The 26663-nt window shown below is 49.6% G+C and overlaps 4 protein-coding genes across 6 annotated transcripts; 2 read left to right on the forward strand and 2 right to left on the reverse strand.

The window, feature by feature from the left end:
• Positions 1-56: 56 nt before the first annotated feature.
• Positions 57-1884, reverse strand: rangrf (RAN guanine nucleotide release factor). Of its 2 annotated transcripts, none has more exons than XR_007484185.2 (2): positions 1081-1706; positions 57-297 (listed from the first exon to the last, which is right to left on the reverse strand). XR_007484185.2 is itself a non-coding variant. In XM_049732095.2 (2 exons), the coding sequence occupies exon 2, from the start codon at positions 1704-1706 to the stop codon at positions 1134-1136; it is 573 nt and encodes a 190-aa protein (XP_049588052.1). In that variant the 5' UTR covers positions 1707-1739; positions 1814-1884; the 3' UTR covers positions 971-1133. The 2 variants fall into 2 exon arrangements, 1 of the variants encoding a protein (XP_049588052.1); XM_049732095.2 differs by lacking the exon at positions 57-297 and adding an exon at positions 1814-1884 and having other exon boundaries at positions 971-1739.
• Positions 1885-2859: 975 nt separating this feature from the next.
• Positions 2860-5612, forward strand: vamp4 (vesicle-associated membrane protein 4). The gene is made up of 7 exons (XM_049732094.1): positions 2860-2978; positions 3104-3208; positions 3813-3859; positions 3940-3990; positions 4254-4354; positions 4732-4863; positions 4931-5612. The coding sequence occupies exons 1-7, from the start codon at positions 2976-2978 to the stop codon at positions 4954-4956; spliced, it is 465 nt and encodes a 154-aa protein (XP_049588051.1). The 5' UTR covers positions 2860-2975; the 3' UTR covers positions 4957-5612.
• A 1554-nt stretch (positions 5613-7166) lies between these two features.
• Positions 7167-11755, forward strand: myoc (myocilin). Its single transcript, XM_049732090.1, has 5 exons — positions 7167-7692; positions 9346-9411; positions 9484-9558; positions 10152-10363; positions 10517-11755. The coding sequence occupies exons 1-5, from the start codon at positions 7251-7253 to the stop codon at positions 11099-11101; spliced, it is 1380 nt and encodes a 459-aa protein (XP_049588047.1). The 5' UTR covers positions 7167-7250; the 3' UTR covers positions 11102-11755.
• Positions 11756-11814: 59 nt separating this feature from the next.
• prrc2c (proline-rich coiled-coil 2C) lies at positions 11815-25825 on the reverse strand. Of its 2 annotated transcripts, none has more exons than XM_049732082.1 (34): positions 25446-25825; positions 24169-24340; positions 23918-24092; positions 23726-23835; positions 23474-23605; positions 23124-23404; positions 22966-23048; positions 22700-22836; positions 22520-22607; positions 22255-22426; positions 21542-22181; positions 21292-21464; positions 20939-21197; positions 20630-20840; positions 18097-20556; positions 17834-17991; positions 17598-17752; positions 17061-17478; positions 16890-16975; positions 16598-16792; positions 16265-16525; positions 16111-16203; positions 15942-16043; positions 15686-15854; positions 15391-15612; positions 15184-15296; positions 14865-15019; positions 14555-14786; positions 14369-14479; positions 14031-14261; positions 13859-13959; positions 13621-13747; positions 13133-13411; positions 11815-13024 (listed from the first exon to the last, which is right to left on the reverse strand). In XM_049732082.1, the coding sequence occupies exons 2-34, from the start codon at positions 24284-24286 to the stop codon at positions 12764-12766; spliced, it is 8508 nt and encodes a 2835-aa protein (XP_049588039.1). In that variant the 5' UTR covers positions 24287-24340; positions 25446-25825; the 3' UTR covers positions 11815-12763. The 2 variants fall into 2 exon arrangements, with proteins under 2 accessions (XP_049588039.1, XP_068508362.1); XM_068652261.1 differs by having other exon boundaries at positions 15184-15305.
• Between the last annotated feature and the right edge of the window lie 838 nt (positions 25826-26663).

A 26663-nucleotide genomic window follows, 5' to 3' on the forward strand; every position in this document is an offset into this window, starting at 1 on the left:
TCTTCCCTCTAAATTATGTACACATCATTTTAACATTGTGTATAGGATTGAAAAAATGAAGTCTTTGAATACTTTGCAGTATTCAGTGTTTTTTTTCAAATTGTGGCAAAAGTACAACACCGTGAATACTTTCCGGTTGCAATGTAAGTTCCAAGCACAAAAGATGCAATCGTAAAGGAGCATAAATCACACAAGAGAAGCTCCAGAGGCCTGATGAGAGCAGCAGATTACAGCCCAGGGACGATGATGATTGTTCAGGCTGGATGGTGCCGGCTGGGGTCTGCAGCCCGAACTGAACTGCAATAACATGGGAATTTGGATATTGAATGACCCATTGAGTCACAGGAAGTTCAAATGAGACTGGAACGGTCCACGTGCAGCACCAGAGGTGCACGTGGGGCTCAAACACAAAGTCATGTGCTTTCACATTGATAAAAACAATCTGATGCTAACCAATTTTTTAGATATTATGAATTATTTTTCCAAATTTAAATCTTGTGCTAATAACATTCACAATGTGAGTCGAGTGAGATTTGCTTTTTTGAGCCTAAGATGAAAAACAGGAAAAAGGCTGTGTGACTTAATGAAGTCTCAGTCGGTCATGATTGCGCAAGAGGATAAGGTTTTGATGAGGCTTCCAGAGGGGCGGACAAATGCACCTGACACACATGAAAGTCTCGAGACGCTCCTTTAAAAAAATAACAAGAAGCCACAGGAGTATAAAAAGAGCTTTGTGCTGCATACCAAATGTCTGACGCTCTGTTTTTGTTCCAAAAGCGGTATATTAATAACCTTCCATAAATGTTTTGAACAGAAGGGGAGGGAAATAAACCTTTTGTTTTGTTCCTTCCAAAGTGATGGGAACATTCTTTCTTGATGACTGTGCAGTTTATCAGCAAAGTGAAGACTGTGTGACCGGATCTGACTTTTACTATAATCACATGGAAGTCAACCTGCACCATGGAAAATCTGACGTTTGACTTTATCGCATTTATTTTCATTTTGCATATATAGAAACATTTTTTTTGACCATGTGATGCGTCCTTCCTGATTTGTTGTATTGTGTTTTACAAACATTACCTTGATTTGCTTGAAATGCTCTCGCGGTCCATAAGTTTCTAGACCCAAACGTTTTAGCCAAACAGTCCTGGGTTATGCAGCGTCAGGGATTGGAGTAGTTCCTGGAAGTTCTCCACAGTCCACGGCTCTACGCCGGGTCCCACAGCGGCGGGTATGCTGCTACTATCGGGGCAGATGATCTGCGGGTCGTTGAACGTCACCAGCACGTCGGTGCCGAACTGCGGCAGCCGGAGCACGCCTAGGTGAAGCTTCACCCGGTTCCTCGCAGTCTCATTATACTTTGACACGCTTTGGATTCCCGTCAGCACCCAAGCGGAGCTGCACGCCGACAGGGAGAGTGACGATTTGGGCAAGGCGACCACGTCTGTCACCTGCTGCGCGTCGGGTTGCGAGGCTGCGTTGTTACCCGCGATGTCCTCAAAGTGGTGCCGGGCCGCGTCATGGTCCGCGACGTGGTCTTGGTACTCAACCAGCTCCACGATGAGGCTTTGGTCGGTTCGGGTGTGGACGAACGCCTCCTGGTTGTCCGGGATCTCCCGCATCTTGCTCACGTCCGCGGCGCTATGTGGAAGGACGGCCGACAGAGCGCCTCCGAACAGTGGATGAGGCTCGTTGACGCGCTGCATGTCAACAGCTGACGAAAACAGACTTTGCCTTATCTGTAAATAAACACACTTAACTTTTGTCACAAAACGTGGCGAAAGTGCACAATCGCCATTTTTTAAAAACGTACTTCCGGGTGTCACATTTCTTCTTCGATTAACGGGCACTTAATAAACTGAGTGCTGCCATCTACAGGCGAGGTGTAGACAAGACAAATTGCAACCTGGCTTTCGTTCCCTTTTAAGATTATTAAATGTACAGAATGTTTTATTTCTATAAAATAGACACGTTTTCTCGTTTCTTTATAAATATCAGTCAAATTTACTGTATTACGGCCCTATATTGTATATTTTGTGGAGAGTGGGTGCGGCTTAACCTGTAACTTCCCGGTCAGCTGATCAGTGTCAAGCTATCACAAAGCAGAAGCGGCGATAGCAACGGAAGATCGGCTAACACCCACAATGGTCCATTTCTTGGACAACATTTGATGAAACCTCTTAGAAATCTGCCACCCTAAAGCGTGAGTCCTCCTCCTACGTCGGTTTAGCTTCTTCTATTGGCCGCGGTGGTGGCGTTAGCATCCGTAGCTTCGCATGGAGGCTACGACATGGCACCGAGCAGTGACACAGCTCCTTTAATATGCAAGGTTGTCTTTCACATGGCGCTTGAAAGCATTTGCTTTGTTACTAAAGTACAAGGGAAGTATTGGGGAAATAAAAAGGATCAAATTTGGGATTTATTTGATAGATTTTACAAAGGAGATGTGTAACAGGAAGGAAAAGAAATCGACTTTTTTTCATGAATCCTTCATCCTTTGGTTAAACCTTCCTTTCCTCTTCTCAAATCTGCTTTTTTTTTTACATCCTGACCCCCCTCCCCCCTCAATAATACACCTTTGCATCCTTACATCCACGTAAACATACTCTTTCCTCCCATCCTCCTTCGTCTTCAAGCATCCTCACATTAAAACCTCATTTAAGGGTTCTCCAAACTGAAGGTGTAGGCCCCAAAGTGGCCCCTACATAGAGTCCCACCTGGGTCACCCATTTCTATTTTGGGTCTTGAGCTGGGCATCTGGATAACCTCAACCCAGAAATACTCTACTAACTATTTTTCCTTTCTCCATTCCTAACATGCTATTTCTATTTCCCTTTCTCTCTTTCTTCACTGTGGCAGCTTCTCTTAAGTGTTTACTGGAAACGTCATCCCATTGAAAGGCCTGAAAGGTTTCCAGTGGCAGTGCCAGAATCGGACGCGGAGAGCGCAACCGTTTCAAAACTGAACTGGACTCGATGGTATAACTTTAATGCTTGACCGGAGACAGCAAGAATATTTTGTGACAAACATATTAAACCTGTCAATCAATTTCTTGGCTGTACCTAATGAAGTGTCCGGTGACTATTTCCTCCTCATGGCGCAGAGGGAGCCCGATCGGGAGGATCAGCAGCTTGACGACAACATGCCCCCCAAGTTCAAGAGACATCTCAACGACGATGAGGTCACGGGATCCATCCGCAGTGAGAGGGTGAGTATGCATGTTGAACACATCATTAATTCATTGAATTATACTCATGAGTCATCCAATTTTCAATGTTCAGCCTGCAGGTTGTTCCCTCACAACACCCAGCACCCCATCTGACCTCTTGTTTTGGTTTTGTTGTGGATACTTCACCACGGGTTACATAATGGTCGTCATCCTCGAGTCTGTGTGATCCCAGAGCACCTGTAGGAAACGTAGTTTAGACTCCACATAATCTCACAGAACATCTAAATGCACGCGCCATATTTAGATAATAAAAGAGAGGTGCCGTCTCTCCTGGCAACAGCGACCTCCCGCCGTCCAATGGGAAAGCGAGGCGCGCGGGATTCATTCTCCTCCCGTGAGGAATTTAATGCACGTCCACGTTGGATCTCCACGAATAGCGTCGAGTGTTTGGTGTCGTTGCTTCTTTTAGACTCGAGTCTGCTCCACCTGATCCAGGCTCACACTTTGGATCCGCTCCCTTGTTGGCGCGGACTCTGTGCTTTTGATGTTGGCTCAGGTGGAGACAGCTAGCAGATCATCATCGTAAATCCGACCACGTAGTTGCACCTCATCAAAAAAAAAAAAATCTGTTTTGTCTTCACAGAGGAACCTACTGGAGGAAGACTCTGATGAAGAGGAAGACTTTTTTCTGTCAGTTTGTGTTCACATATACAGGCCGGACATGAGTAGGCATACACGTTTAAAATTATTCCCTTCTGCCTGTCTCCCAGGCGCGGCCCGACGGGACCCCGATTGGGAGGCCAGAACGACAAACTCAAAAAGTGAGTCCAAGCGCATTCTTTCCCACGAAGCAAATCGGTGTGCCTGTGCCTGCGTATTACGTAATCGACTTGTTGTGTTTAGCGGAGGCTTGCAGGTAGTTAGCGCAATCTTGTGTGAGAATGGAAAAGTGATTGAAAGCGTCCCAGAAAAGGGGAGGAGCTAATTTAGCTTGGTTCGTTAGCGGACGCTACTTTGTGAGATGAATTTAAAATGATATTCAAACTATTTACCAATGACTCTTTGGTGTGTCGTCGGCGCTCAGCGTGCAGTCGCAGGTGGACGAGGTGATCGACGTGATGCAGGAGAACATCTCCAAGGTGATCGAGAGGGGCGAGCGTCTCGACGACCTGCAGGACAAGTCGGGTGAGGCCTCACCTGTGATACCTGCGCGCAACGATTAGCGAAAATAGTCAATTCGATTCAGTTCAATGGGCTCGATAAAGGATTTTTCCGATTCAAATGGGTTTTCTGAATCATTGCCATGAATGAATAAACGATTGTTGCATCTGGGCAACAACACATGTGCAACACATTTTGTCCTCCTCAGCAGCGGGCGAGCTGGAGGAGGACATGCCACAGTGTTAAGTAGTAGGCTGCAAATGTGTTTTTGTTCCATTGTGAATAAATTGGCAACTTTTCATGTGTTCTGGAAGATTGCGTAACAGCAGTCTGAGTCACCTTAGTCCGAGGTCCAAACAGTGTCTCGGCGCTCACGTGTCCTGTTTTGTTCATTTTTCCAGAGAGCCTATCGGACAACGCGTCGGCCTTCAGCAGCCGAGCCAAACAGCTGCACAGGAGGATGATGTGGCGGAACATGAAGATGAAGATGATCATCGCTCTGGTAGTGGTGGGGCTCCTGCTGATTATAATCGGTGAGTAGCTCACTGAAACGGAATCGATGGAGATACGAATCATCTCGTGTTCTCTTGTCCTTTTCAGTTCCGGTGATTCTGCGGTATCGTTAGTATCCGCGGAAGAGGGCGACGGGCCTTTCCATTCTCATCTCATCACACAATCCAGTTGCGGGAGTCGGAAGACAAGCTCCCAACCCCCCCGTCCCTCATCACAAAAATTGGCCCGACCGCCTTCATCCCAAGCTTTGGAGTTTTAGAAAGCGTAGACTGCGGTTTGTTGGGCGCCGAGTAGTACAGTAATCTGCCAATCCATTTAAACGACGAAGAAGGGCCACACGAGGAAACCAAAATGGAGGACATCTTTCACACCAATGGAAGTTAGCGTTCTCTGTCCAACCAGTGACTGCAAGTACATTTTTTGCAACGCTGCAAGTGTATGTACAGAACTGAAGCCAACCACAATCTTTTTAATTATTTATTTTTTAACAGGCACTACGTTTTCGGGATCCCCCCTAACGTCAAAATGTGTCAGCAGCATCCTTCTCGCCAGTTAAAACCCAAAACCACGAATGTAGTCTGTTAGTCTTTCTATCTGGTTTTGACGGGGAAATGTCATTTTTAAAACTGTGAAACGGTCTAGACATTTTATTTGACTGTACTTTGATTTCTTTCCATGATGTACATATTGATCCTGTAAGCATTCCAATCGTCATTCTTTCCCTCTTAACCGCCTCACTCCGTCTGAAATAAAAGTGCTATTAAAGGTCCCTTCTCCAGTTTGATCTGGTTTGAGCCAGTCGTCAGGAGGACTTTGTAAATAAAGATGGAAAGATTTTAGAAGACTGGAGATAAAGAAGATGCTAATACCTGAGAGCAAAAAATGTCACGAGGGGACATCCTGAATTGTCTTCTAAAAACTCCCATTTACATTTTATTGGTCTGGCAGCAGTTAAAAATATCTCAGACCTCATTATGGTTCTAGCAGGGTCCCGCTGTGACATTTTTATTTGACATTTTAAAAAGACAAAAAAGTCTGGGACTGTTAAAAACATCCACTTAATCACACTGCCTGTCCCAAAAAAAAAAAAAAAGGACTGATTGATGAAGCACACGAAATGCTTTCATGCTGACTTTGAGCTGGGGCCTTTTTTTTTTTTTTTTTTTTTTTAAAATCCGCCCACATTGGCAGCACAGCTTGTTTTGGTCCTGTGTTTGGGATGACTTCAGATTCCGGGCATAGTGGCGGTTATGTGAGTCACATGAAAAGAAATCAAACACACAAGAAGAGAGTGCCAAATGCTATTACACACACACACACACACACACACACACACACACACACACACACACACACACACACACACACACACACACACACACACACACACACACGGAGAAGATATATGGAACGATATGGGCGTGCGTCTCAGTAGCTGGAAATAAAGCCAACAAATCTCCAATGAAAGACACTTTAAGCCTTTTGGATAAGATTTGTGAAAACAAGAATGGTTAAATACTTAATCTTCATATTTTTAAACTACCCACTAAATTCCCTTCCCACAATTGAGAGATATTTCATAACTAGTCATTCATTACAAACTGGATTATATACTTTTTTTTTTTTACTCACTTCATATTTACAATTCTAGGATTACTCATGACTTTGAGGGGAAACACTTTTAAGGATTGTCTGGATTGTGAATCACGTCAATCTCCCCAGATTATCCATATGCATGGATAAACAAAGGAAATGAAAGATGTGGAGGCCCATTTGAATTTTTGGTCTCGGCAAACGAATCTTTCATCGTGCTCCTCATCTGAAAATAAACGGGATCACCGTAGCTATCGCATGACGCTGAAAGCGAGCTAGCAAAAAAAAGCCACCTGGCGGCCGACAGGGCATCATTTTGTGTTGTTAAGGGCAATTTATTGATCCACTTTAAGTGTTGGCAGTAAACATGCCGATCGATGTTGATACTTGTCTCAACTCTTATTTCTTAGGAATGGAAAGAGCACCCAGGGGACCCTATTTTGCCGCCTTAGGACTTGTGAACCCCCCCGAAAGGTGACACTCCGGTAACCGTATCCAATGAGGCCCCGACTTTCTGGGAATGTGCGGGCCACGTCTTAATAATTACACTCAGGTTATTAAATCAAACACGTTAGAAATAAAGTCGAGGATTATTGTTGTTAAAAATCAAACCGTGCTGAAAGAGTGAAAACATAAACCTCCTCCCGTAAATCCATCTTCCGTTCTCCCCTCCCTCCCTCCCTCTCGCTCCCTCCTTCTCACCTCTTCCGCTCACCGTATAAATATCTGCAAGCGGCACCGGGAGAGATCAGTGCAAGCGACCTGCTCGCAAGAAAAGACAACCAAAAGAAGACTTACTCATCATTCCTCCATCATGTTCCTCCTGCTCTCCATCTTGGGGCTCCTGGCCTCACAGAGTGACGCCCAGGACCGAGCCGCCCTCTGGAGGGGCAACGACCGCAGCGGGCGATGCCAGTACACCTTCACCGTAGCCAGCCCCACCGAGACCAGCTGCCCCCAAACCGGAGGTCCGGAGTTTGAAGGCATCAAGGCCAGGCTCTCGCTGCTGGAGGCGCTGGTGTCCAAGCTGACCGGAGGAGGCAACGCGCAGGACGCCCGACTCCAGGAGGCGTTGACCCGGACGGTGAACGAGAGGAACCTCCTCCAGGGAGAGAAGGAGCGGCTGGAGAGGGAGCTGGGCTCGCTTCAGAGACGCTCGGAGGAGATCCTGAGGGAGACGGAGAGGCTGAGGAGCAGACCGTGTCCGCCGCAGACCCCCTCCGTGTCGGGCGGTGCTCCGATGAGACCTGCTGGAGGTAAGAAGCACAACAGAGTTTGCACAAGATGTCACCCACTCCATGCAGTCAATCCGTGCCCTCATTTACATAATTATCGCCAGCCCTGGTTAAGATGAGTCAAAAAGCCTTAAAATGAATTTAATCTTTATTGCAGCATACTGAAAATGGTAGAAATCAAGCTCCTCCCATGGCCAGCTCAGTCCCCAGACCTCAACCCCATTGAAAACCTGTGGAGTGAGCTAAAGAGGAGAGGACCCAGGTCGCTGGATGATTGATTTAGAGAGAACGTTATGGGTGCTGAAAATTGTGGCAGACATGATTTGATGTAAAAAAAAATATATATAATACATATATTCTAAATGTGTAATTTTTTTTTCTACCGAATAAAAGCACTTGAATTAAAGGTTGGGTTTTAGTTTTTTTTTTTTCTTCTCGATATTTGACGCTATATAACACATCTTAACCAGGACTGGCAATAATTATGGAAAGCAGTTATATGTATGTACACAATATATATATATATATATATATACACATAAACTATATATATACATATATATACAAACACACACACAGAGAGTACAGACTAATATTTTAAATTGAATATGCATAAACAGATACACGGCTCAGCTTACTCCAGGTGGATGAGCTCGCTAGCTGAGCCTTAATGAGGGGCATTTTCCTTGGCATGGCGGGCAAAGTACAAAGTAGAGGGGGAGGGGTTGAAATTCAATGCTCACCCTGGAAACGGAGGTTACACACTCGAGGCTTTTAATGACGCCAGTGGGGAGGGGGGGGGTCAGCAGCTCCATACAAGGAACCAAGGAGCTTAAGCTGCACATTTGCAGAGGGTCAAATATCCGTTTTATTACTCCCTCGTGCTAGTTTGTTGACCCCCCCAAACACACACAAGACCCCCCATGTGCGAGGAATAAATCCATTCCCTGAGGTTGGATTTTGTGTGCATCAGTCGTACCTTGAAGTGCAAGTTCAATTCATTCCATGAAATTTGAATTTATTATTAAGACAAAAGCACGCAATAATATTATGTTTTAAAAAAATCCTTTGGGAGGAAAGAAATACCCTAACCAGAGAAGGGGGGGTATGGAAACCCTCTGGATGATAAACAAAGATGGAGGCCCATCTGGACCACACACATGGGATTAGAATGTGTTTACCTACCTGCAGTGCTGATGGTTTTTCTTTCCTGTTCAAAGTTTAGTTTTTTTTCCTATCCCATTTGACATTTCCCATGTCACATGCATTTCTTGCCAGCATGTCTCCATCATCATCATCAGCAGGCTCCACCTGAAAGCCATTAAAAAGGATTTCTGCATCATTAGACCTTGTTGTTTATGTGCCACTGCACGCAGCATGCTTTGAACTTTCTCTCAACTTGAAAAGCAATAACATAAGCAAGTCAAGGATTTGATCAAATCTCAGTTATTTCTCTGGATTTCAAAGCCCAAAAATGTCTTCTGAATTTAACGGGGTCACCCAGCAGGAGTCCCCACAGCGTCTTCCGCCTGTCTGTCTCCACAGCAGCTGGGAATGCGTCGAGAGAGTGTCCACTTCCTGTCGTCGTATTCCCACAAACGACCAATTTACAAATGACCTGGATTTATCCGTGCCGTTACATAAAAAAACCTAACTGAAGTTTTGTGTGTTCAGGTTCGAGTTCTGTGTCCCACCTGATGGCCCTTCCCAACAGACCAGGGGACAGCATGAGTTTAAGAGGTCAGGTGGTCCTCTAATCCAGCATGGGATTCGTCACATTAACACCTCTGGCTCTGTGTGTTTATGTGACAGACTCGGTGTGGCAGCAAGGCTTCCAGGAGCTCAAGGCCGAGGTGACCGAAGTTCCGGCTCCTGAAGAATACACAGGTTGGAGACTATGAATAGACATAAAATTTAATAGCGTGAATGGACATGATTCCGACTATGAATATGAGAAATATTGGATTCAACTCCCTGACGAAAAAAAATGACAATTTCTTCAGTGTGCAGCTTTCGAGTAAATACAATGACGTCAAGAGATGTTGTCAAGTCTGGGCCTCCAACATGACAACCCCAAAAAGTAGCTCCCATGGTGACACCGCTATTAATAAACGGTCACGTTGGAGTCCAGAATAGCAGCGTCACGACAGCGACAGCATGGCTTACTCTGGACTTTTTCAGCAAGTGTTTTTTTTTAGAGCTGTCCACCGTCTCTTCAAAAGGGGGGGGATCATTGCATGTGCGCTCCACACAGGCAAGCTGTTGTGTTGCCAAATCCTGCACCTGGCGGGAAAGCACCACAGTTTCTCATAGGCTTAGGTCACCAAGCTGGCATACTGTGACATTTTCAACGTGGCTCTTAAAAATATTAAAACTGTTTTAGAAATGATTCACTTCAAATGTCCGCATTACATCTGAAAGATAAATAGTTAGTCTTGACTTACTGGACCTGTAATTTCCCTCGGTCCTGTGTGGTCCAGGTTGCGGCGTGCTGGTGTCCGTGTCGGAGCCAGTCACTCACAGGAAGGCTGACAGCATCGCGGGCAAATACGGCGTGTGGATGCAGGACCCCGAGGCGGTGGCACCGTACGGGCCGGCCATGGTGTGGCGAATCGATACGGTCGGCTCCGACGTCAGGCAGCTGTTTGGATACGAAGACATGGAGCAGCTCTCCAAGGGCTTTCCTACCAAGGTGGCTATTTGGAAATGTTTTTTTTTTAAACCAAAAAAGTTGCCTAAAATTGGTGTTTTCTGACATATTTCGGGTGATTTTGGTTGTACAATTCAAATCAATTCAGTTTTGAGGCCTATTTTAAAGGTGTTAACCTTTTGTGACGTCACACAGGTGGTGTTACTGCCAGAGCCCCTGGAAGGTACGGGCGCCGTCCTGTACCGCGGCTCCCTGTACTACCAGCGTCGCCGCAGCCGAACCTTGATCCGTTTCGACCTGGCGTCGGAGAGCGTGGCGGCACGGCGCGACCTGCCACACGCCGGTTTCCACGGTCAGTTCCCGTACTCTTGGGGCGGCTACACCGACATCGACTTGGCGGTGGACGAGCGCGGCTTGTGGGCGATCTACTCCACCAGCAAGGCTAAGGGCGCCGTGGTGCTATCCCGGCTTGACCCGCACGACCTGCGGGTGACCAAAAGCTGGGAGACCAACATCCGCAAGAACAGCGTGGCCAACGCCTTCCTCGTGTGCGGACGCCTCTACACGGTGGCGAGCTACGGGGCAGCGAACACCACCGTCAATTATGTATTCGATACAGAGAGCAGCCGCGGACGCCCCCTGGCGGTCCCCTTCGCAAACAAGTACCGCTACAACAGCATGATCGATTACAACCCGGCGCAGAAGAAGCTCTTCGCCTGGGACAATTTCCACATGGTCTCCTACGACCTCCGACTGGGGCGACCCCCTGCCGAGGCCTAAGGGCCCCGAGCCACAAGATGAAAAGACTCAGAGTTTTGTTAAGGCTGCCTCAAAGTCTACAGAAGCCCACCACAACTTTATTTTTCATACACCTTATAACTTAACAGGTTTTACCTTTTAACTTTGGATTTTTTTTGTGTGTAATTGTTATATTTCTTTAAAATTAAATGACTTAAAACTGCAAAAGTGTATAGTTAAATTCTTAAATGACATTTTGTGTGTAACTTCACGTTTTTCATTTTTTACATTTAAAAATATGGGGGGGAAAATTAGCACCCCAAAAAATGTAAAAATAATTCCAGTTAAAAGGTAAAAACATTACTTTGTGATCTAATAAAAAGTAATTGTGGAATAGCAGGCAGGCCCAGCGCACCAGTATCCAGGACGGATAGAATTATTTTTGTACCCGATTTTATTTGTGTCTATACACCACAGGAACGTTAAACTAATATTGTACCCAAGTTTGACGTTTTACCACCTGCTGCTTTGACGTGCACTTGCTACGCAACTTGCCGCACAAAATGATTGATTCATTGTGTGCACAAATAATTAAATGTGTGACTAGTTGACATATTGCATGGACACTGTAGTCAACTAATGTACATTGTTCTTTTTGAAATAAAAGGTTTAAAATGGTCAACTCACCCAAAAGAAGTTTCAAATGACTTGTGTTCTTCCACGATACCAACTTAACCAGTGAGCGCACACTGGACTCCTCTTTTAACAGTATTTTATTTTATTAGTTTCTGTAACCAAACCAAGAGAATGTAAATAAGACCGTACATATTTTAATACAGCGATGTAACCCCTGTACAAGTACAACAAATGAAAAGAGAAACAAAAACATGAAACTCCCTCCCTCTCTTATTCATTCATTCATCCATCCATCATCCACTCACCCATCTTCCAAAGCTCTTCCTTTTCCTGCCTAGAAAACAGGGTGGGGGGGGTCAGCCATTTTGTGTGAGGGAGCCTCCGATGGAGGCGGCGAAGAAGAGACGAGAGACCGGAGCGAGCTCGGCTTCTTTGTTTGTTTGCTTGTTTGGGACAGAAGGCAGACATGGAGAAAACAAGACTGATGCTTCTCATCAGCATATATAGATATATATTTATAATATAAAAAAAAGAAAGAAAAATCTGCCAACATAGTTCACATTGCAGCTCCTTCTGTGTTCTCGTAAAGAATGTGTGTGTGTGAGAGTGTGTGAGAGCACTACAACATTCTCCCTGTGCTGTTTTAACCTTTGGTTAAATATACAGGAGCATCCTGTCACACACGCACACACAACACACACACGTGCATGGTGAGATCAGCTTTCACATGGTAGTGGGGGGGGGGGGGGCTGTGGAGACAATTTGGGATGTTTCGTGGTGTGAAATGATGCTCGAATGTCACGATTAGTTCGACCGTGTCTCCCTCGACAAGATTGTTTCCACTACAAAAAAAAATAACAAAGGTTCTGTCATTAGCTAAACAGGTCAGAGTGATCCTCTCTTAAAAAAAGGAGCTGAAGTCAAAAGAAAAAGAGCAATAAAAAAAAAAAAAAAACAAGTGAGCAGCACACATCTGTGTCAACTCCTCTACGTTTTCCCAAACATGCGTGTGCACACGCAGCTGATAAAAGGCGGCCGGCCGGCTGGCTGTTTTGGATTCTCCCGTTTTTACTTGCCCTCCTCCGGCTTGATGGCCTGCGGCTTGATGGGTCCGGTGCGGACGGGCTTGGACGACGCCAACGACGCAGAGGAGACTTGAGGTGGCTTCTCGGCATCGAGGTTGGGGTTAGAGTTGGGGGGCGGCAGCTGTGCCATCTGGGGCGGAGCGGCGTCCAACAGCTGGGCCGGCGGCTTGAGCGCCTTGCTGAGCTGCTGTTGCTCCGAGAAGAACTTGTGGGTGGACTGCAGGACCTCGGCGCGCTGCTTGGCCTGAGGGCGGACCAAAGTATCTTATCAGTCCCAATACATGCCACTCACAAAAAGTGAAAAGTATAGATATATGGATAATATTTAAAAAAAAGAACCTAAAATGCTGACCTTGAGGTCCTGTTCAGCCTTCAGGGCAGCATGCGTGCCCCTGGGTGGCATGGGGGGTCCGCCGGGCCCTCGGGGGGGAGGGTGCTGGCTGTGCTGTTGTGGGTGCTGAGGCCTGGGGTGGGGCATCAGGCCACCGCCGCTACCACCCATGCCCATGCCCATACCTATGTTGGGGGTCATGGGTGGACCCATGGCCGAGCGCTGCATGCCACCGCCTCCAAACGAGTTGGTGTGAGGTGCCCGCACAAGGGGGGACACCATGTTGGCTTGAGACAGAAGCTGTGAGTACACAAGTGAAAAGTCCATTTCAGACACCAATGGGGATAATTTGAATAATTGTAGCAAGAATCTATTTTGGTGGTCCACATTGATTAATTAATGTTCACCAAACATGAGTGCTGTACCAAATGTCTTGATACACACCGCCCTCTACTGGCCTAAATGTGCATCAGCATTTTGAAAGCTGCTCAAGTCTAGCAGAGTCCCACCTGAGGGTTGAATTGGCCGGGGAAGTGCTGAGTCATTCTCATGCTGGCAGAGTTAGGCTGAAACTGCTTCTGGTACAACATGCTGTTCAACTTGGCCGACTGGCTGCTGGGGGAGGTGGAGCTAGTCCTGGATGGAGACGGAGCAGTCTTACAACACCAATTCCAAGATCACCACCGTTCATTTTAGGCCATACCGGCAAAACGTTTCCTCCAAAATAGGGACTGAGGGATGCTTTACCTGTAAGGGCTGGATGTTGGCGTGGTGCTCCGGGCGCTGACTGGAGGCGTTACGGGCTTCACATCCATCCCAGCGCCAAACAGCTTGAGGTCTATGTCCATCTACAAGACGTTAAGGTTTAAATCAAAGCTGCATACACACGACAAAAAATAATAACACCACAAAATGGTACCTTGCTGGTAGGAGCCTGCATCATGCTGTGGCTATGACTGTGACTGTGGCTATGACTGTGGCCGTGGCCAGGCCCCATAAGGCCTCGGTACGGCTGGGAGATTGGCGGCTGCCTACCGATGTTGGGGGGCTGCGCCTGCGGAGGGGTGGGCGGCATGGCCAAGAGGGGCTGACCGCCGCCCGAGCCGAAATTGGCCAGGGAGAGCTGGGAACCTGGCAGGGGAACTGTCACCTGGAAGGAGAAGGTGCTTCATTTGGATCACTTACAATTTTTGAAACGAGATGGGGGTCCAAGTCCTAAAACTGCTAATGAGAGTGTGACTTGAGGCAATACTTTACCTGCTGCATGGCAGAACTGGGAGACTGGGTGTTGCTGTAGTAACTACTCTGTCCATGTTGCTGCACCTGCCCCGAGTACATGTTGGAATGCTGACTCATCCCCTGACGAGCCTAAAACCACAAAAAAAAACCACCACGGTTACATGCTTTGTCATTTTTTATTTAATCCAGTCGCCGTGTGAATACCTGCAGCATGTGGGTGTCAATGAGCTGGGAGCCCCCCATGCCAGACGGCTGGTTGAGCTGCGGCTCAAAGAGGATGGGGATGTGCTGGGTGGAGGAGGGCTGCTGGTAGGCCAGGCTGGACTGCGGCTTGCCCAGCTCGGACGCCTGCACGCCCGGGTAGCTATGCAGCGAGGGCCCCGACAGCATCATGGAGGGCTGCGACAGGCCGCTCTGCATGAACGCCTGCTGAGACCTGAAGCATGACAACAACGTGGAGTGAGTTTACACCTCCCGCTAGAGGTGGCTCAGGAAGTCACATGAGCAGAAGAACCTGTACGGCTGCAGCGAGGAGCTGAACAGGTCCTGGGGCTGCGAGACCGAAGGACCGGCGCCGAGTCCCAGTTGGGCCTGGTGCGTGTGTTGGTGCTGGGGCTGCCCTTGTAGCGGAGCGTAGATGGGGATTGGTATCTGCTGCACGGCTGTTGGCTGAACAGAGAGAGCACGCTCAGTTACTCAAGGTTACGATTGCAAAGATGATTTCATCTGATTTCTTATCGAGTCCCCCTTGCTTACTGACAAAGAACAGCCATTAAAATGTAGCCACCATGTTACTGTACTTTATGTGGACTACGATCGAGAACTTTGCCTACCTGAGAGAGACCGGGCTGAAAGCCTTGCTGCTGCGCCAAAGAGGGAGGAGCCAAGCGAGGGTGTGGGGTGCTGAAAAGATGGCTAGTGTCCATGTAGAAGGCTGGAATCTGAGCTGCAGAACCTACATTCATCAGTACCGGGTTTAAAAAAGAAAAAAAAAAAAAAAGGGGGGGTGGGGGGTCTCTCCCAAAGCGAGTGGGTCTCACCTGCTGCAGACTGAGACACGTACACCTGCGGGGTCTGTTGCTGCTGCTGGGGCAGCAGTGGGGGCACGCAGCTCAGTTGGGAAAAGCTGCTGCCGCCGCTGTTGCCGCTGGAGGTCAGGCTGCCGCCCTGCAGTTGCTGAGGCTTCACCTTGCAGATGTTCGGGGGGTCCGAGGCCGTGGTGGTCTTGGTGCCTAGGGACGACGTCGTGTAGGTGCCTGAACCTGGATGGGTTGGAACATTTCATCGTTAACATACTGCCCACCTTGACACCGATCAAACGTCAGTGTCGGTTACCGGAAAGTGACGTGCTGGGGGTGACGGACGCCACGGGGATCTGCTGCATGGACGCCGAGGAGAACGAGTACGAGGAGGCGCAGGAGGTGATGGGTGAGGAAGACGAGGTGACTGGGGAGTTCTTCTCCAGACTGGGCGAGTTCTCCCAGGCTTTGCGAGCGGACTCCATCTGAGACATTCAACAAATGGGTAAAGATAGATACAATCAAATGATGTCTGCCATCAAACCTGTGCTTATGACTTATGGATTGTATACCTTTAGTGTTAGGTCAACGGTAGCTGGGGAGACTGTGCTGAGAGGGGAGCTCTGCTGCAAGGTCTCTCGTCGAGGAAGAGGCAACGAGTGTGGAAGTGCCACCTGAGAAGAAGCCGGAAAACGTTGTACGGTTGGTCATCCTGGCTTAAATTTTTACTTGGGCACTCACGTTGGCAACCAGACTCTCTTCCATTTTGTTGTTTCCGGATGAAACGCTGTCAGCGAGCGAGGATGAAGGGGTGGTGTAGTCCGTGACAGACTCCTGAAAACACATTTTTTTTTGATAAATCTCAGTAACTCACAAAGTAAAAAGATTGTTTTACCTTTGAGTTGCTGGTGTACTCGGCCGACGGCACCGTGATCATGCCCGAGATGTCCCCGCCCAGCTCGCCGACAGCGGCGTCGCTGGTAGGGGGGCTGGACGCGGCGGCTCTGCTGACGACGATGCCCGCCGGCACGCCCGCCTCCATCCCCTCGCCCTCACCTCCGCGGGCGTCTTTTGCCTTGCGGTTTTTCAGGGAGCGCTCTTTGCCAATCGGACCCGGCTTGTACTCCTTGGGTTCTACGGGCTCCATGTCGGGCAGCTGAGAGAAAAGATCAATCACAGCAGTTAAGATTTTTTTTTCTTGCGAGAATATTAGACTATCAAAACACACCTTCTGTGTTTTGATGGGTCCAGCGCGAGGTTGTTTTTGTCTTTGTTCTTTCGGAGCGGGAAGCTTGTTGTCCGCGGCGGTCTCGAGCAGAGCGGGAACGCCGTCGCTGTCCGTGCTGCCCGCCGACGACGGCGCCCCGAACTGAATAGTGTCGATGGGCAACTCTACGCCACCCTCGCTGCTGGATTTTCCACCCTGACAGAAAATAATAGGTATGTCATTTTCATATTTTACAGGGTTGCCATGTTTGCATGCATGAAAAAAAAAAAAAAAAAAAGATGAATGAACAAACCTCGGTGGAAACCGTGCCGGTAAAGGAGGTGAGAGGTTTGTTCCAGGCACTCACAGAAGGAGGCTGAGGAGGACTGATGGGACCCACTGCCGACAAATCAAAAAGGGATTACTTTCACCAAACAGTCTAGATGTTAAAAAAAAAAAAGCAGCAGGCATCTCAAGAACGTACGCTTCTTAACATCAGGGAGGACGGGCTGGCTAGTCACTTTCTTCTCCCACAGTTCAGTTCCCAGATTGCCGTGCGTTTGTGCGGCGCTTGTGGTGGCGGGGAGGCTCTTTGAGGTGAATTCCACGGTGGCGGCCGGCACAGAGGGCACCGTCGCTTCCAGGGTCTGAGGGGGTGTGGCTGGCTGAGAGGGCGCCAGGTGAGGATGCTGAGGGGCAGCGATGGCGGGCTGTGGTTGGACTTGAGGGCTGGATGCTGGTGCTGCAGGTTGAGATGGTGTGGGAGGAGCCTGTTGTGGCTGCTGCTGCTGTTGCTGCTGCGGTTGTTGCTGCTGCTGCGACGATTGTTTTTTAGCAAATCGTGGAGGTAACTTTCCTCCACCACCTCTGCTCTTTTCACCGGAGCCTTTTTTACCCCAATTCTGAAATCAGACATTGAAATTTATACCATGAAAAAGAATCCATATTGGCTAAATAGAAAAAAAAAAAAAAAGGTCCACTAAAAGGCACAACCTTATGATAATGTGTCAGGTCGTCATACCTGAGTAGTTTGCTCTTCCTTCTTCCGCTTCTCCTCATCTTGGAGACGTTTCTGTTGCTTGCGCGAGACCACCTCAGTAAACCCGTCGTCGTGGGTGCTGCACTGCGGGTCATCTGTGATGGTGACCTCAGGGTGGTCGTCGATGATGACCACGCCTAGAACAACGGACATTTGTATTCGTTTTTTTAAGATGGGCAGAAAGAATTTAATTGGTTAAAATAAAAAATTGAACTCACTGGCATAATTGTTAAGGTCAAACTGAGAAAGAGCATTTTCTTTGGGCTTCTTGACAGCCAGCTTGGCCTCATCTTTGCGTCGGGCAGCCTGATCTTTGGCGGACCTCGACGATCCGGAGGCTGTTGCCGTCCCGTCAGAGTTTGGCTGAAGGCCGGGGCTGAAGTGGAAAAAAAAAATTCAGCTTGGCCACTGGAGATATGAGCTCACAATTCTAAGTGTGTTGAAATCATAAATAATTGATGCCCGATCAGTATTGACTCACCCTTTGCGGCCTCCTTTGGCTCCTCCCCTTCGGTCCCCTTTGGGCCCACCGTAGCTGCGACCTGTCTTGGCTCCACTGTTACCTCTTCGATTCTGTCTCTCAATAGGCCTCTGGCTGGAGAAGCTCCTCTTGCCAGCAGCGGCTCCATCTCGCTTGGGCGAGACAACTCCCTCAGGGGGGCTTTTACTGGGTGTCAGCGAGCGCTGAAGGGGCGCAGGCGCCGGGGCGGCGGCCGCGTTACCAGCGGCCTCCTGTGCTCCTCGCCTCTCCTCTCGCTCTCTCCTCTCATTGAAGTCGCTGCTCTCGGAGGCCGTCTCCCATTCCTCGTTGGCTTGATCGGAGGAGTTCTGATTGGACAAATCCGGGGACTTGGTTCCGACTGCGGCGACGGTGGCGCCGCTGGTCTCGGAAAAGGGACCGTCGTGGGGAGCGGGGAGGTTGTGTGCGGGCGCAGCCGCTTCTGCAGGTACGGTCAAGGGAGTCCCTGGTGCTCTTGATAAGGTGGGTGAGACCGATGCAGGTGCAGATATGGCAGCGCCAGCGAGAGCAGGAGCAGGCACAGGGGGGAGAGACACAGGTCGACCCGAACCTGGCTCTCCGCTCGCCAGCACCGCAGCCTCTCGTTCCTTTAGCCGCCGGAAGCGGGGCGGCTTATCTTGCCTGGGAGGTCTTGCCGGTCTGGATCGGCGAGGTCTCTCTCTGCTACTCTGAGGGCCCCCGTCCATGAATTTTTTGCCGTCAGATCTCGGTGGCCGTCGATCCGACAGCGGATGATCGTATCTTGATGTGGACTCCATGTCCTCGGGTCTGAAAGTCTCCATAGGCTTGGAAGGCCACTGAGATGAGGAGTCTCTGCCCATCGGTCTTCTCAGAGGGGCCGAGCGAGGGCCGCCACGTTCCCTGGCTACGCCACGGCGACTGTACAAGCCTCCTCTTCCTCGCCGAGAAGGTTCTCCTTTGGGAAGAAACCCTGGTTTGGGCCTGCCTTCATCATCAAAACGAGATCCCGTTTTGTCCCCCACGTGAGGTGGTCCAAAGCCTGGCTTGTGGAGGCCAGAACGCACCTCGCCGGGGAAATCGCGTCGAAGCGGTCGGCTGGGCTTGGCGCTGGGCTCGCGATCGGATGGCCCGGTATCGCTAGCGGACTCCCTCCCGCCCTCACTTTCCGAATCCGTGTCCGAGCCGCGTCGCCGTCTGCGCTTCGGTATGACCTCAAAGTCGGAGCTCTCGCTACGCGTCTCGCTTTCCTCCCTGTTCCGGAAGGCCGCCGCTCCAGATGGTAAATCCGAGCGGGATCGAGGTTCTCTGTGAGGGTACTCTCGGCTCCGACCGCGACCGCCTCGCCCTCTGCCGCTGTACGTCCCGCGGAAGCTGCGGCCTCTGGAGTAATACTCCCCTCGACCCCGACCTTTGAAATTGGCATCGAGCGGCCACTCCCTGTCTCTGTCCTTGTCCATATCTTTGTCCCGCTCACGGTCTCGTTCCCTCTCTTCTCGCCGGTAGTTACGGAGAGCGATGTTAGACTCCTTTCTGAAGGGCAGTTTAGGTTCCGCGTGCTTTTCGTTGCTAAGCGGTTTGTCAACTTTATCCTCCTGGGAGGAAGACGTCGGGACCCCGGAAGATGTTAGGGACTCTCTGGCTTTGGGAAGGCAAATTTGAGTTTCCTCAACCTCAGCAGCTTCTCTCTTGCCCTCGCCTTGCGCACTGGGTCCTTCAGTCGCTGGTGAAGCCGTAGCGGCTGCCGCCACCGTGGCGACCGAGACAGCAGCAGCCACGGAGGGAGGTTTGGAGGACAAGTCCTTCTTGGTCCTATCCCCCCTCTCTCCTCTCTCATGACGTTTCTCTCTTTCTTCCCTTTGCTCTCGCTCTTCTTTCATATCTCTTAGAACAGGCTTCTTAATTGGCCCAGACCTGCGGAGAGGTCTCTCTCCCCCCGGTCCTTCTCTGCGGCCGGGCCTCCCGCCCCAGCGTAGCTCAACCTTCTGTTTGCTGGGAACAGGTAGAGGCAGCTTCTCGGGTTTGTGAAGTCCGTCGGACGGCGGCGTGGCTCTGTTGTTGGTCAACGCGGCCGGTGTGAAGAGTTCGTTCTGAGACTTATCGTCCGCCCGGTCAACGGTGTCCTGAAGCTCAAGTGCTTTGCTCCCCAGCGGGAGCCCGTCAAACCTGGGCTCGTCCAGCTTCAGCGATTGTGAGGAGCCCTGGGAGACACTTCTCTGCAGCATAGCTTTCCCTAGCGCTTCGACTTCTTCCCCGCTCGGCAAACCAGACTCATCGGGGTCGAAGCTGGAGGCGACGGGAACCCGGTCTATAGGTCCAGGCACGTTATCTGGGCTCTGTGAAAAGGCTGGTATGGGTTCGGGCGAGTCCCGAAAGAAGTTACTCTTGCGCGAGTCCAAGCCACTGTGGTCCTTGGGATACATTGGCGGTAAACCCCTTTCCAAATCTAAACCGGAGTCAATCCTAAATCCGAGAAACACATTGTTAGACGTCGAACCCTAAAAAAATTCGCTGATTCAGTCTTTTGTTTTGCTACCTTGGCTCCTTGCTGTCATCACGGCCTTTCGGAGGAGTTACAGACGGCAGTGGTTCCGACGGCGGGTACGGGTCGGACCCCCACACCATCCTCGAGTCAGGTGGCATGCCGTGCTCACGGATGGGTCGGGTCAAATGGTCGAAGGAGTCTGAACTGGAGCTGGAGTTGTCCCCTGGCTCACGGCGTGCTATCTGCTTCGGGGGGATCCTCCCTGAGGATGGAGAGATTCATTTAGCAGTTTGCTTAACGGGGCACAGAAAAATAAAAAAAACTCGGATCTGGTGTTTTTGCCGTCTTTCCTTTATTTACCAGTGTGAATGTTGGCGGGCATGTCCATGGGGGCGCGGCTGGACATCATGCGAGGGTCCATGTAGGACTGCATCATGATCCAGCGGGGGTCGAAGCCCATTGAGGCCAAGTGCTGGTGATGGGGGCCGATGGGTTGATACATTGAGCGGTGTTGCTGCGGCTGTTGGGCAGCTGGAACGCCACCGCTACCCGACGGGGACACGGAGCCCCCAGTATGTTGCTGCTGCTGCTGTTGCCATTGCTGCTGCTTCATTTGCTCCTAGGAGACCAATTAAGTAGACAGTATTGAACGTGCGCTTCCTTTAAGACATTTGAGCTGAAGAGGAACAAGAGAAATATGGATTTGGTTTCACCTGCTGTCGGAGGAAACGAGGTGGCAGGGATTTTTGAAACTGTTTGGAGTAGCCGGAGGTGAGGGAAGGACGCATAGCAGCGGCAGCCTCTCCCTCCAGCAGCGGGGTGGCGATGGCCACGTCCTCACCGCTGGGGGTGTCCATATGAGGCAGGGACAGGTGCGCTTCATCCACTGTAAACAGAAGTAAAATAAAAAAATTAATAAAAAAAAATGGTGAAACGCTTTCACAGTCTGACATCTTCTCTCACCTCTGTTGTCCTCCATGTTGAAATAGTCTCGGATAGGCACTGTTGTCCGTTCGGCTTGGTTCTCGTCGCCGAGCGGCTCGACCTCTGCCGGGGTGCTCTCTGCTTCGGTCAGCTGCTCGGGGGCCGAGACCACAGGCACAGGGGAAGTGGGACGATGGGATAGAGGTGCCTCGTCTTTGTCCTCTTCCTCGGCGTTTGATTCGATTTGCTCTAGTTTGTTCCCCGCCCAATCTTGGTCCGCCCTCTCGGGTGGATGAGTTTGTACTACGGAGGCCTGTGGCTGTAAAACTGCGACTGCGGGTGCGGGGCTCGATGCGAGCTCGGGAGTTGGCTGGGCTTCTTCTTGCGGCGCTGAACCCTCGCCGCAAGCTGCCTGAGGCAGACTGGCTTGACCCTCGGTCGACTGGCGATGTTTCTCGTTGAGCCGTTTCAGTTTTTCGGCGCAGGCGGCGAGGCGCTGCTCTTCCATTCGCCGTTCCTCTTCCTCTCTCCGGCGCCTCGCCCGCTCAACGGCTTCGGAAACCTCAGATGACTTCTTGCGTTTCTGCCGCCAAGCCTCCGAGTCCTCGTCGGCGGCAGCGACTCCGGCCGGCGGTTTGCTGCCGCGCTGGGCGCCGCCGCTAATTACACGAGAGCCGCCCTAGGGAATAAATATAATAGCGGGATTGATTATGCGGTTTATCTACCGTGTAACGTGCACAATGAGTGACTACCTGGTAGTCTTGCAGAGCAGATGCTTTGTTGTAGTGGCCCGCGGTGCCGGGCGACGGCGCTCTGGGATCGACGCTATCCGCCCATGATGTTTTACCGTCTCCGTGCTCATCTGAACCCTCCTGAACGTCAGGGGGACGCGATCTCATACGTTCCACTTTGCCCATCCACTCCCTGAAAAAAAAAAAAAAAAAGCACTACCTCTTTATATTTTATTTCTTTTTAATTGTGACAAAGAGATTGTGAACAACCAAGTAAAACACTTGCCAGTTTTCTCCTTTTTCTTTAGCAGCTTGGTTCTCCTCATCATCACTGAAGTTCAGCTTCTCCGTGTAGTCTACTTCCATCTGAGCTCCTGGAATGACAAATAGATCAAATGTAAAAAAAAAAAAAAAAAAAAAAAAAAAAAAAAGCCCCAAGACTTATTCAGACATTATTATTACCGACCTGCCCAGCCTTCATCGGTATCGGTGTCCAAGTTGTCCAGCTCTTTGAGCTCCGTTGCGCTTACGATCGAAGGTCGGTCCGGATCTTGGAGCCAAGCCTGAGGGGGAGGCTGTTGCGGTCGTGCCGAGCGAGGAGCCCTGAAGCAAAATTAGTCATCGAGTTACCACATCGACATATACGAGTCCCCCCCCACGCTTTCTTCGGTGATGAAAAGGACCCTCAAAATGATGATGGTACTTTGATGCCAAAAACAACAAGGGACCCACCTGACGCCATCTTGTGGCATGGTGTATCGGAGGACATTGGCTTGCCTCGGGCCTTGGGTCACTTGAGGGTACGCGTGAAACATCTGAAACGGGAAAAATATGCCAAAGGTGAGACAGAACAAGCGCAAAGGTTTCTCACATTGCGGTAGCAGGCGTACATAAGGTGGCATCATGCTCCTGAACGTGGGGTCAAAGTGGGGGGGCACCCCTGCAGGTGGCTGCTGGCCCCCGTTAAGCTTTGGCTGAGAGGCCTGCAGCTTGTCCCGCTTCTCCTTCTGGCCGTCAGCGGTCACGTTTCGGCCGGCCTCGTCGGCGTCCTCCTGGGTGGGGGAGGCATCGGCCTCGGCGCTTCCATCCTCGGGGGGCCTGTTGTCCATCTCGGAGGGGCTGGACGCGGCGTTTAAATTCCTCCCCCCACCTTCACGCCAACTGCCGACATCTAACCAAGGAGATGGGTTTATTAAGCGGCCCGTGGCTCCGAACAAACAATGAACAAAATCAGCCATACTTTGAGGCCTGAGGCTGGGGCCCGGTCCGTACGGTTCCTCGTCCTCCTCCTGCTGGCCGTCTTTCTCGCCATCGCTGGCTGCTTGCAAGCTGGGGAACTCTTGGTGGAAGTGGCTGCTCACGCGTGGAGCTCCTGTTCCAAAACGAAGCATTATAAAAATTATTTACGTGGGAGATTCATAGAGGACAAAATTCACTGTTTAATGTTTTGCTGGCTCTTTGTGCGAAATTAAATCCTGCCCTGAGTTCTTACCGTCTAGTTGGGTCTGCTTGCTATTCGCCCAGGAGCGGCTTGCCCCTGTGGGAGGTTCTGGAGGTGGGACCACTACTGGCTTGGGTTGGGGTGGGGGTGTCTCTTGTTGCCTGGGGTGAACAAATTCAAGGGAGATGGTCCAAAGCCAAACTTTCACACAGTAGCCTCTAAACACAAAACTGAAGACCGTACCTCTCTTCTCCGCCCTCGCTCCGCGATGCCCAGCCGCTGCCGTCTTTGGGGACGATGTTAACGTTTGGGTCGTTGCCCTTGTTCTCCGCTTTCAAACTGGGCAGGTTGGCCGGAGGGGGCATGCGCCTGCTGGCAGCAACTTTACCCAGACTTTGCAGCCCATGTCTAGCAGCAACTGATGCAAAAAGACAAGTCTCAATCTAAGCGCCTGGAAATGCAACACTTTTAAGGAGGGGCAGGCGAGGTCTTACCTGCAGTCTTCTGGGTTTCCAAAGATTTGCCTTTGTAGGTGTTGAAGAGGCTAAGGGTCGCATACTTGGTTTTGCCGCCATCCTTTGCCTTGGTGCTCTGCCCTGACTTCTCGGACATTTCGCTTGAAACTCATTGAGTCTGGTCCTTTGGCCTAGCCACCGGAACCAGCTCCTAAGAAAAGGAGGCAAAGTGACTTTGTTACATTTAGGGCAATAAAGTGAGAAAATAGGCATAGTGAGAGTAGAAAGTCGAACTGGGGTCATAAATCATGTTAGTCAAATCGTCAATTGATTAAAGTTGATCCTGATCAATTATCCTGTAGTCTTTTTTTTTTTTATTTTATTTTATTTTCCTCACGAATCTGCTTGGAAGACAGTTGAGCTGACAACGGTAAATGTCACACACATACAATCGGTAATTTATTATGAGTGGTCAGCTGAAGTGTGTGTCATTGGCATCCTCTTCCATCTCATAATAAATGAAGGCTTTTTCGATAATTAGACACTTAAGTGGGTCACGCCCTTGACAAGTTTTTAGTTTAACGGCGACCCAAAGGGGATCACAATGACTTGTGTGCAATCAACTCTGATGCATGGATATGTTTAATTTATTTTCCTCTGGTTGTCTTGATTGCTTCAGACTTTGATCTTAGTTTTTTTTTTTTACTAAACTGAAACTATTTGGCGTGACCAATCAGCCAATATCCATTAAGAGTACTACGACGCTTGATTGTCAAAGTGACATCGATTGGGACCCTCCCACGCGTTTTTTTTTTTCTTTCTCTCCTTTAGAAGTCATCCGTCTGCTTGCCAGACGACTCGAACAGGCAACCCGTTACATTGGACTGACTCCATAAGATGGCGGCGACGATTAAATAAAAAAAAAGTGCATGATTTAAACTGTGTTTCGTTATGATCGCGAACAATCCAAGAGCTAGCCTAGCGGTCCCCACAGATTGCGGCTGGGTGCCTCATACCGGCGGCACGTCGGAGGCCCTCCCAGCTCAAATCACAACTGGGGGTGGGCACAGTTGAAGCATGTCAAACTTACGATATTAAAGTTCATGTAAAAGTCATTTAATGGATAAGTATTATATGAGGGAAGGTGGACTGATTTGGGATCAGGCCGCCAAAGGTTGGAAGGTTGCTTGAACGTGGTTTCGTTTCTGTCGCCATCACATCCTTTGAGCCCCTCACCAGTGGCCGAAAGCGTGCTAGCAACGAGCTAACACTTACGGGGAAAAATGGAATTTACCAAGCGTCAGCAGCGGTCTTACCTGCCAGTGCCGGTGCTTCCTTTGGTCTTTTGGACTTTTTAAAAAAAAATTGGAATCCTAGCTTGTAAGGCTCGCAGCGGCGGGGCGAGTTTAGGGTGTCTCGCCGGCGGATTACAAAAGCTGGCTAGCCCGGCTCCGGCAAGTTAGCTCGCTCGGTTCGTCGGTTGCGACGGCGTCCGAATCCACGTCCTCGGTTCGCCGATCGAACTGTCTTCGTGGCGTCAGGTTTCGAGCGGGGGAGCCGGTACGGCGTCGTCCGGTTAGCTCTTCGGGTCCGTCCACGCCCGTTTCTCGGGGATCAGGAGCGTTGTGCTAAGGTGAGTGAGCAATGAGGCCCCGCTCTCGCCGCGGCCCGTCGCACAATCAAAGATGGATGCTGGAGGTTGCCAGATTTAACTTATCCCATCCCTCACTTGCTTCCTGTCTCTCTCTCCTCGGGAATGAATTATTAGTTTGCATTGTAAAAATTCAACATGTTTGGAAAGCATATCTATGTTATTAGGGCTATTTCAGAATTGGTCACTTTGTTGTAATTTTTCTGATGCTTTCATGAAAAACTATGAGCCGTCATATACTTTGAGTTCTCCAGTTCAACCAACATTTTTTATGGGATATATTATCACTTTTAAAGATGGATACAATGTGGTATTCTTTAGCTCATGAAGTGTTTTTTGATAGATCTTTGACCCATGATGCGGTGTGATTTGTTTGGATCATGAGCAGACAGAATGGCTGGATGGATACCCAACTTTATTTACACAAAAGGGAAACAAGGCATAATTATTGTTCCATAGCTTCCATAATAAAAACACTATGCAAATAAGGCATGACAAATAAAAAAATAAAAAATATATTAAACATATTTTAAATAAATATTTAGATACGAAATATGTTAAACATATGTATACTGGATTTCTTTTTGTCTGCAGAAATAAAATAAATCATAATTCCAAGATGTATGACAGACCAGTGTTGTCTCAAGGTAGAATCAAAAAGCTGCGTGGAGGAAGGACTTCCCCCGTCTGGCAGTGACAGGAGCCTGTCACTGAAGATGCTCCTCTGCGTGGAGGCGGTGCTTGTCAACTGGATGTTGATAATCGGTCATTAAAACGAGAATGTGTCAAATTTCGGGACGCCTTCTTTCGCACATGCTAAAACCTGGCAACCTGAATGTGACCGAATCACGCGGCGCGGATCTTCTTCCGGGTACCACCGGCG

Source organism: Syngnathus scovelli, chromosome 10, assembly GCF_024217435.2.
Source record: "Syngnathus scovelli strain Florida chromosome 10, RoL_Ssco_1.2, whole genome shotgun sequence".
Taxonomy (NCBI): domain Eukaryota; kingdom Metazoa; phylum Chordata; class Actinopteri; order Syngnathiformes; family Syngnathidae; genus Syngnathus; species Syngnathus scovelli.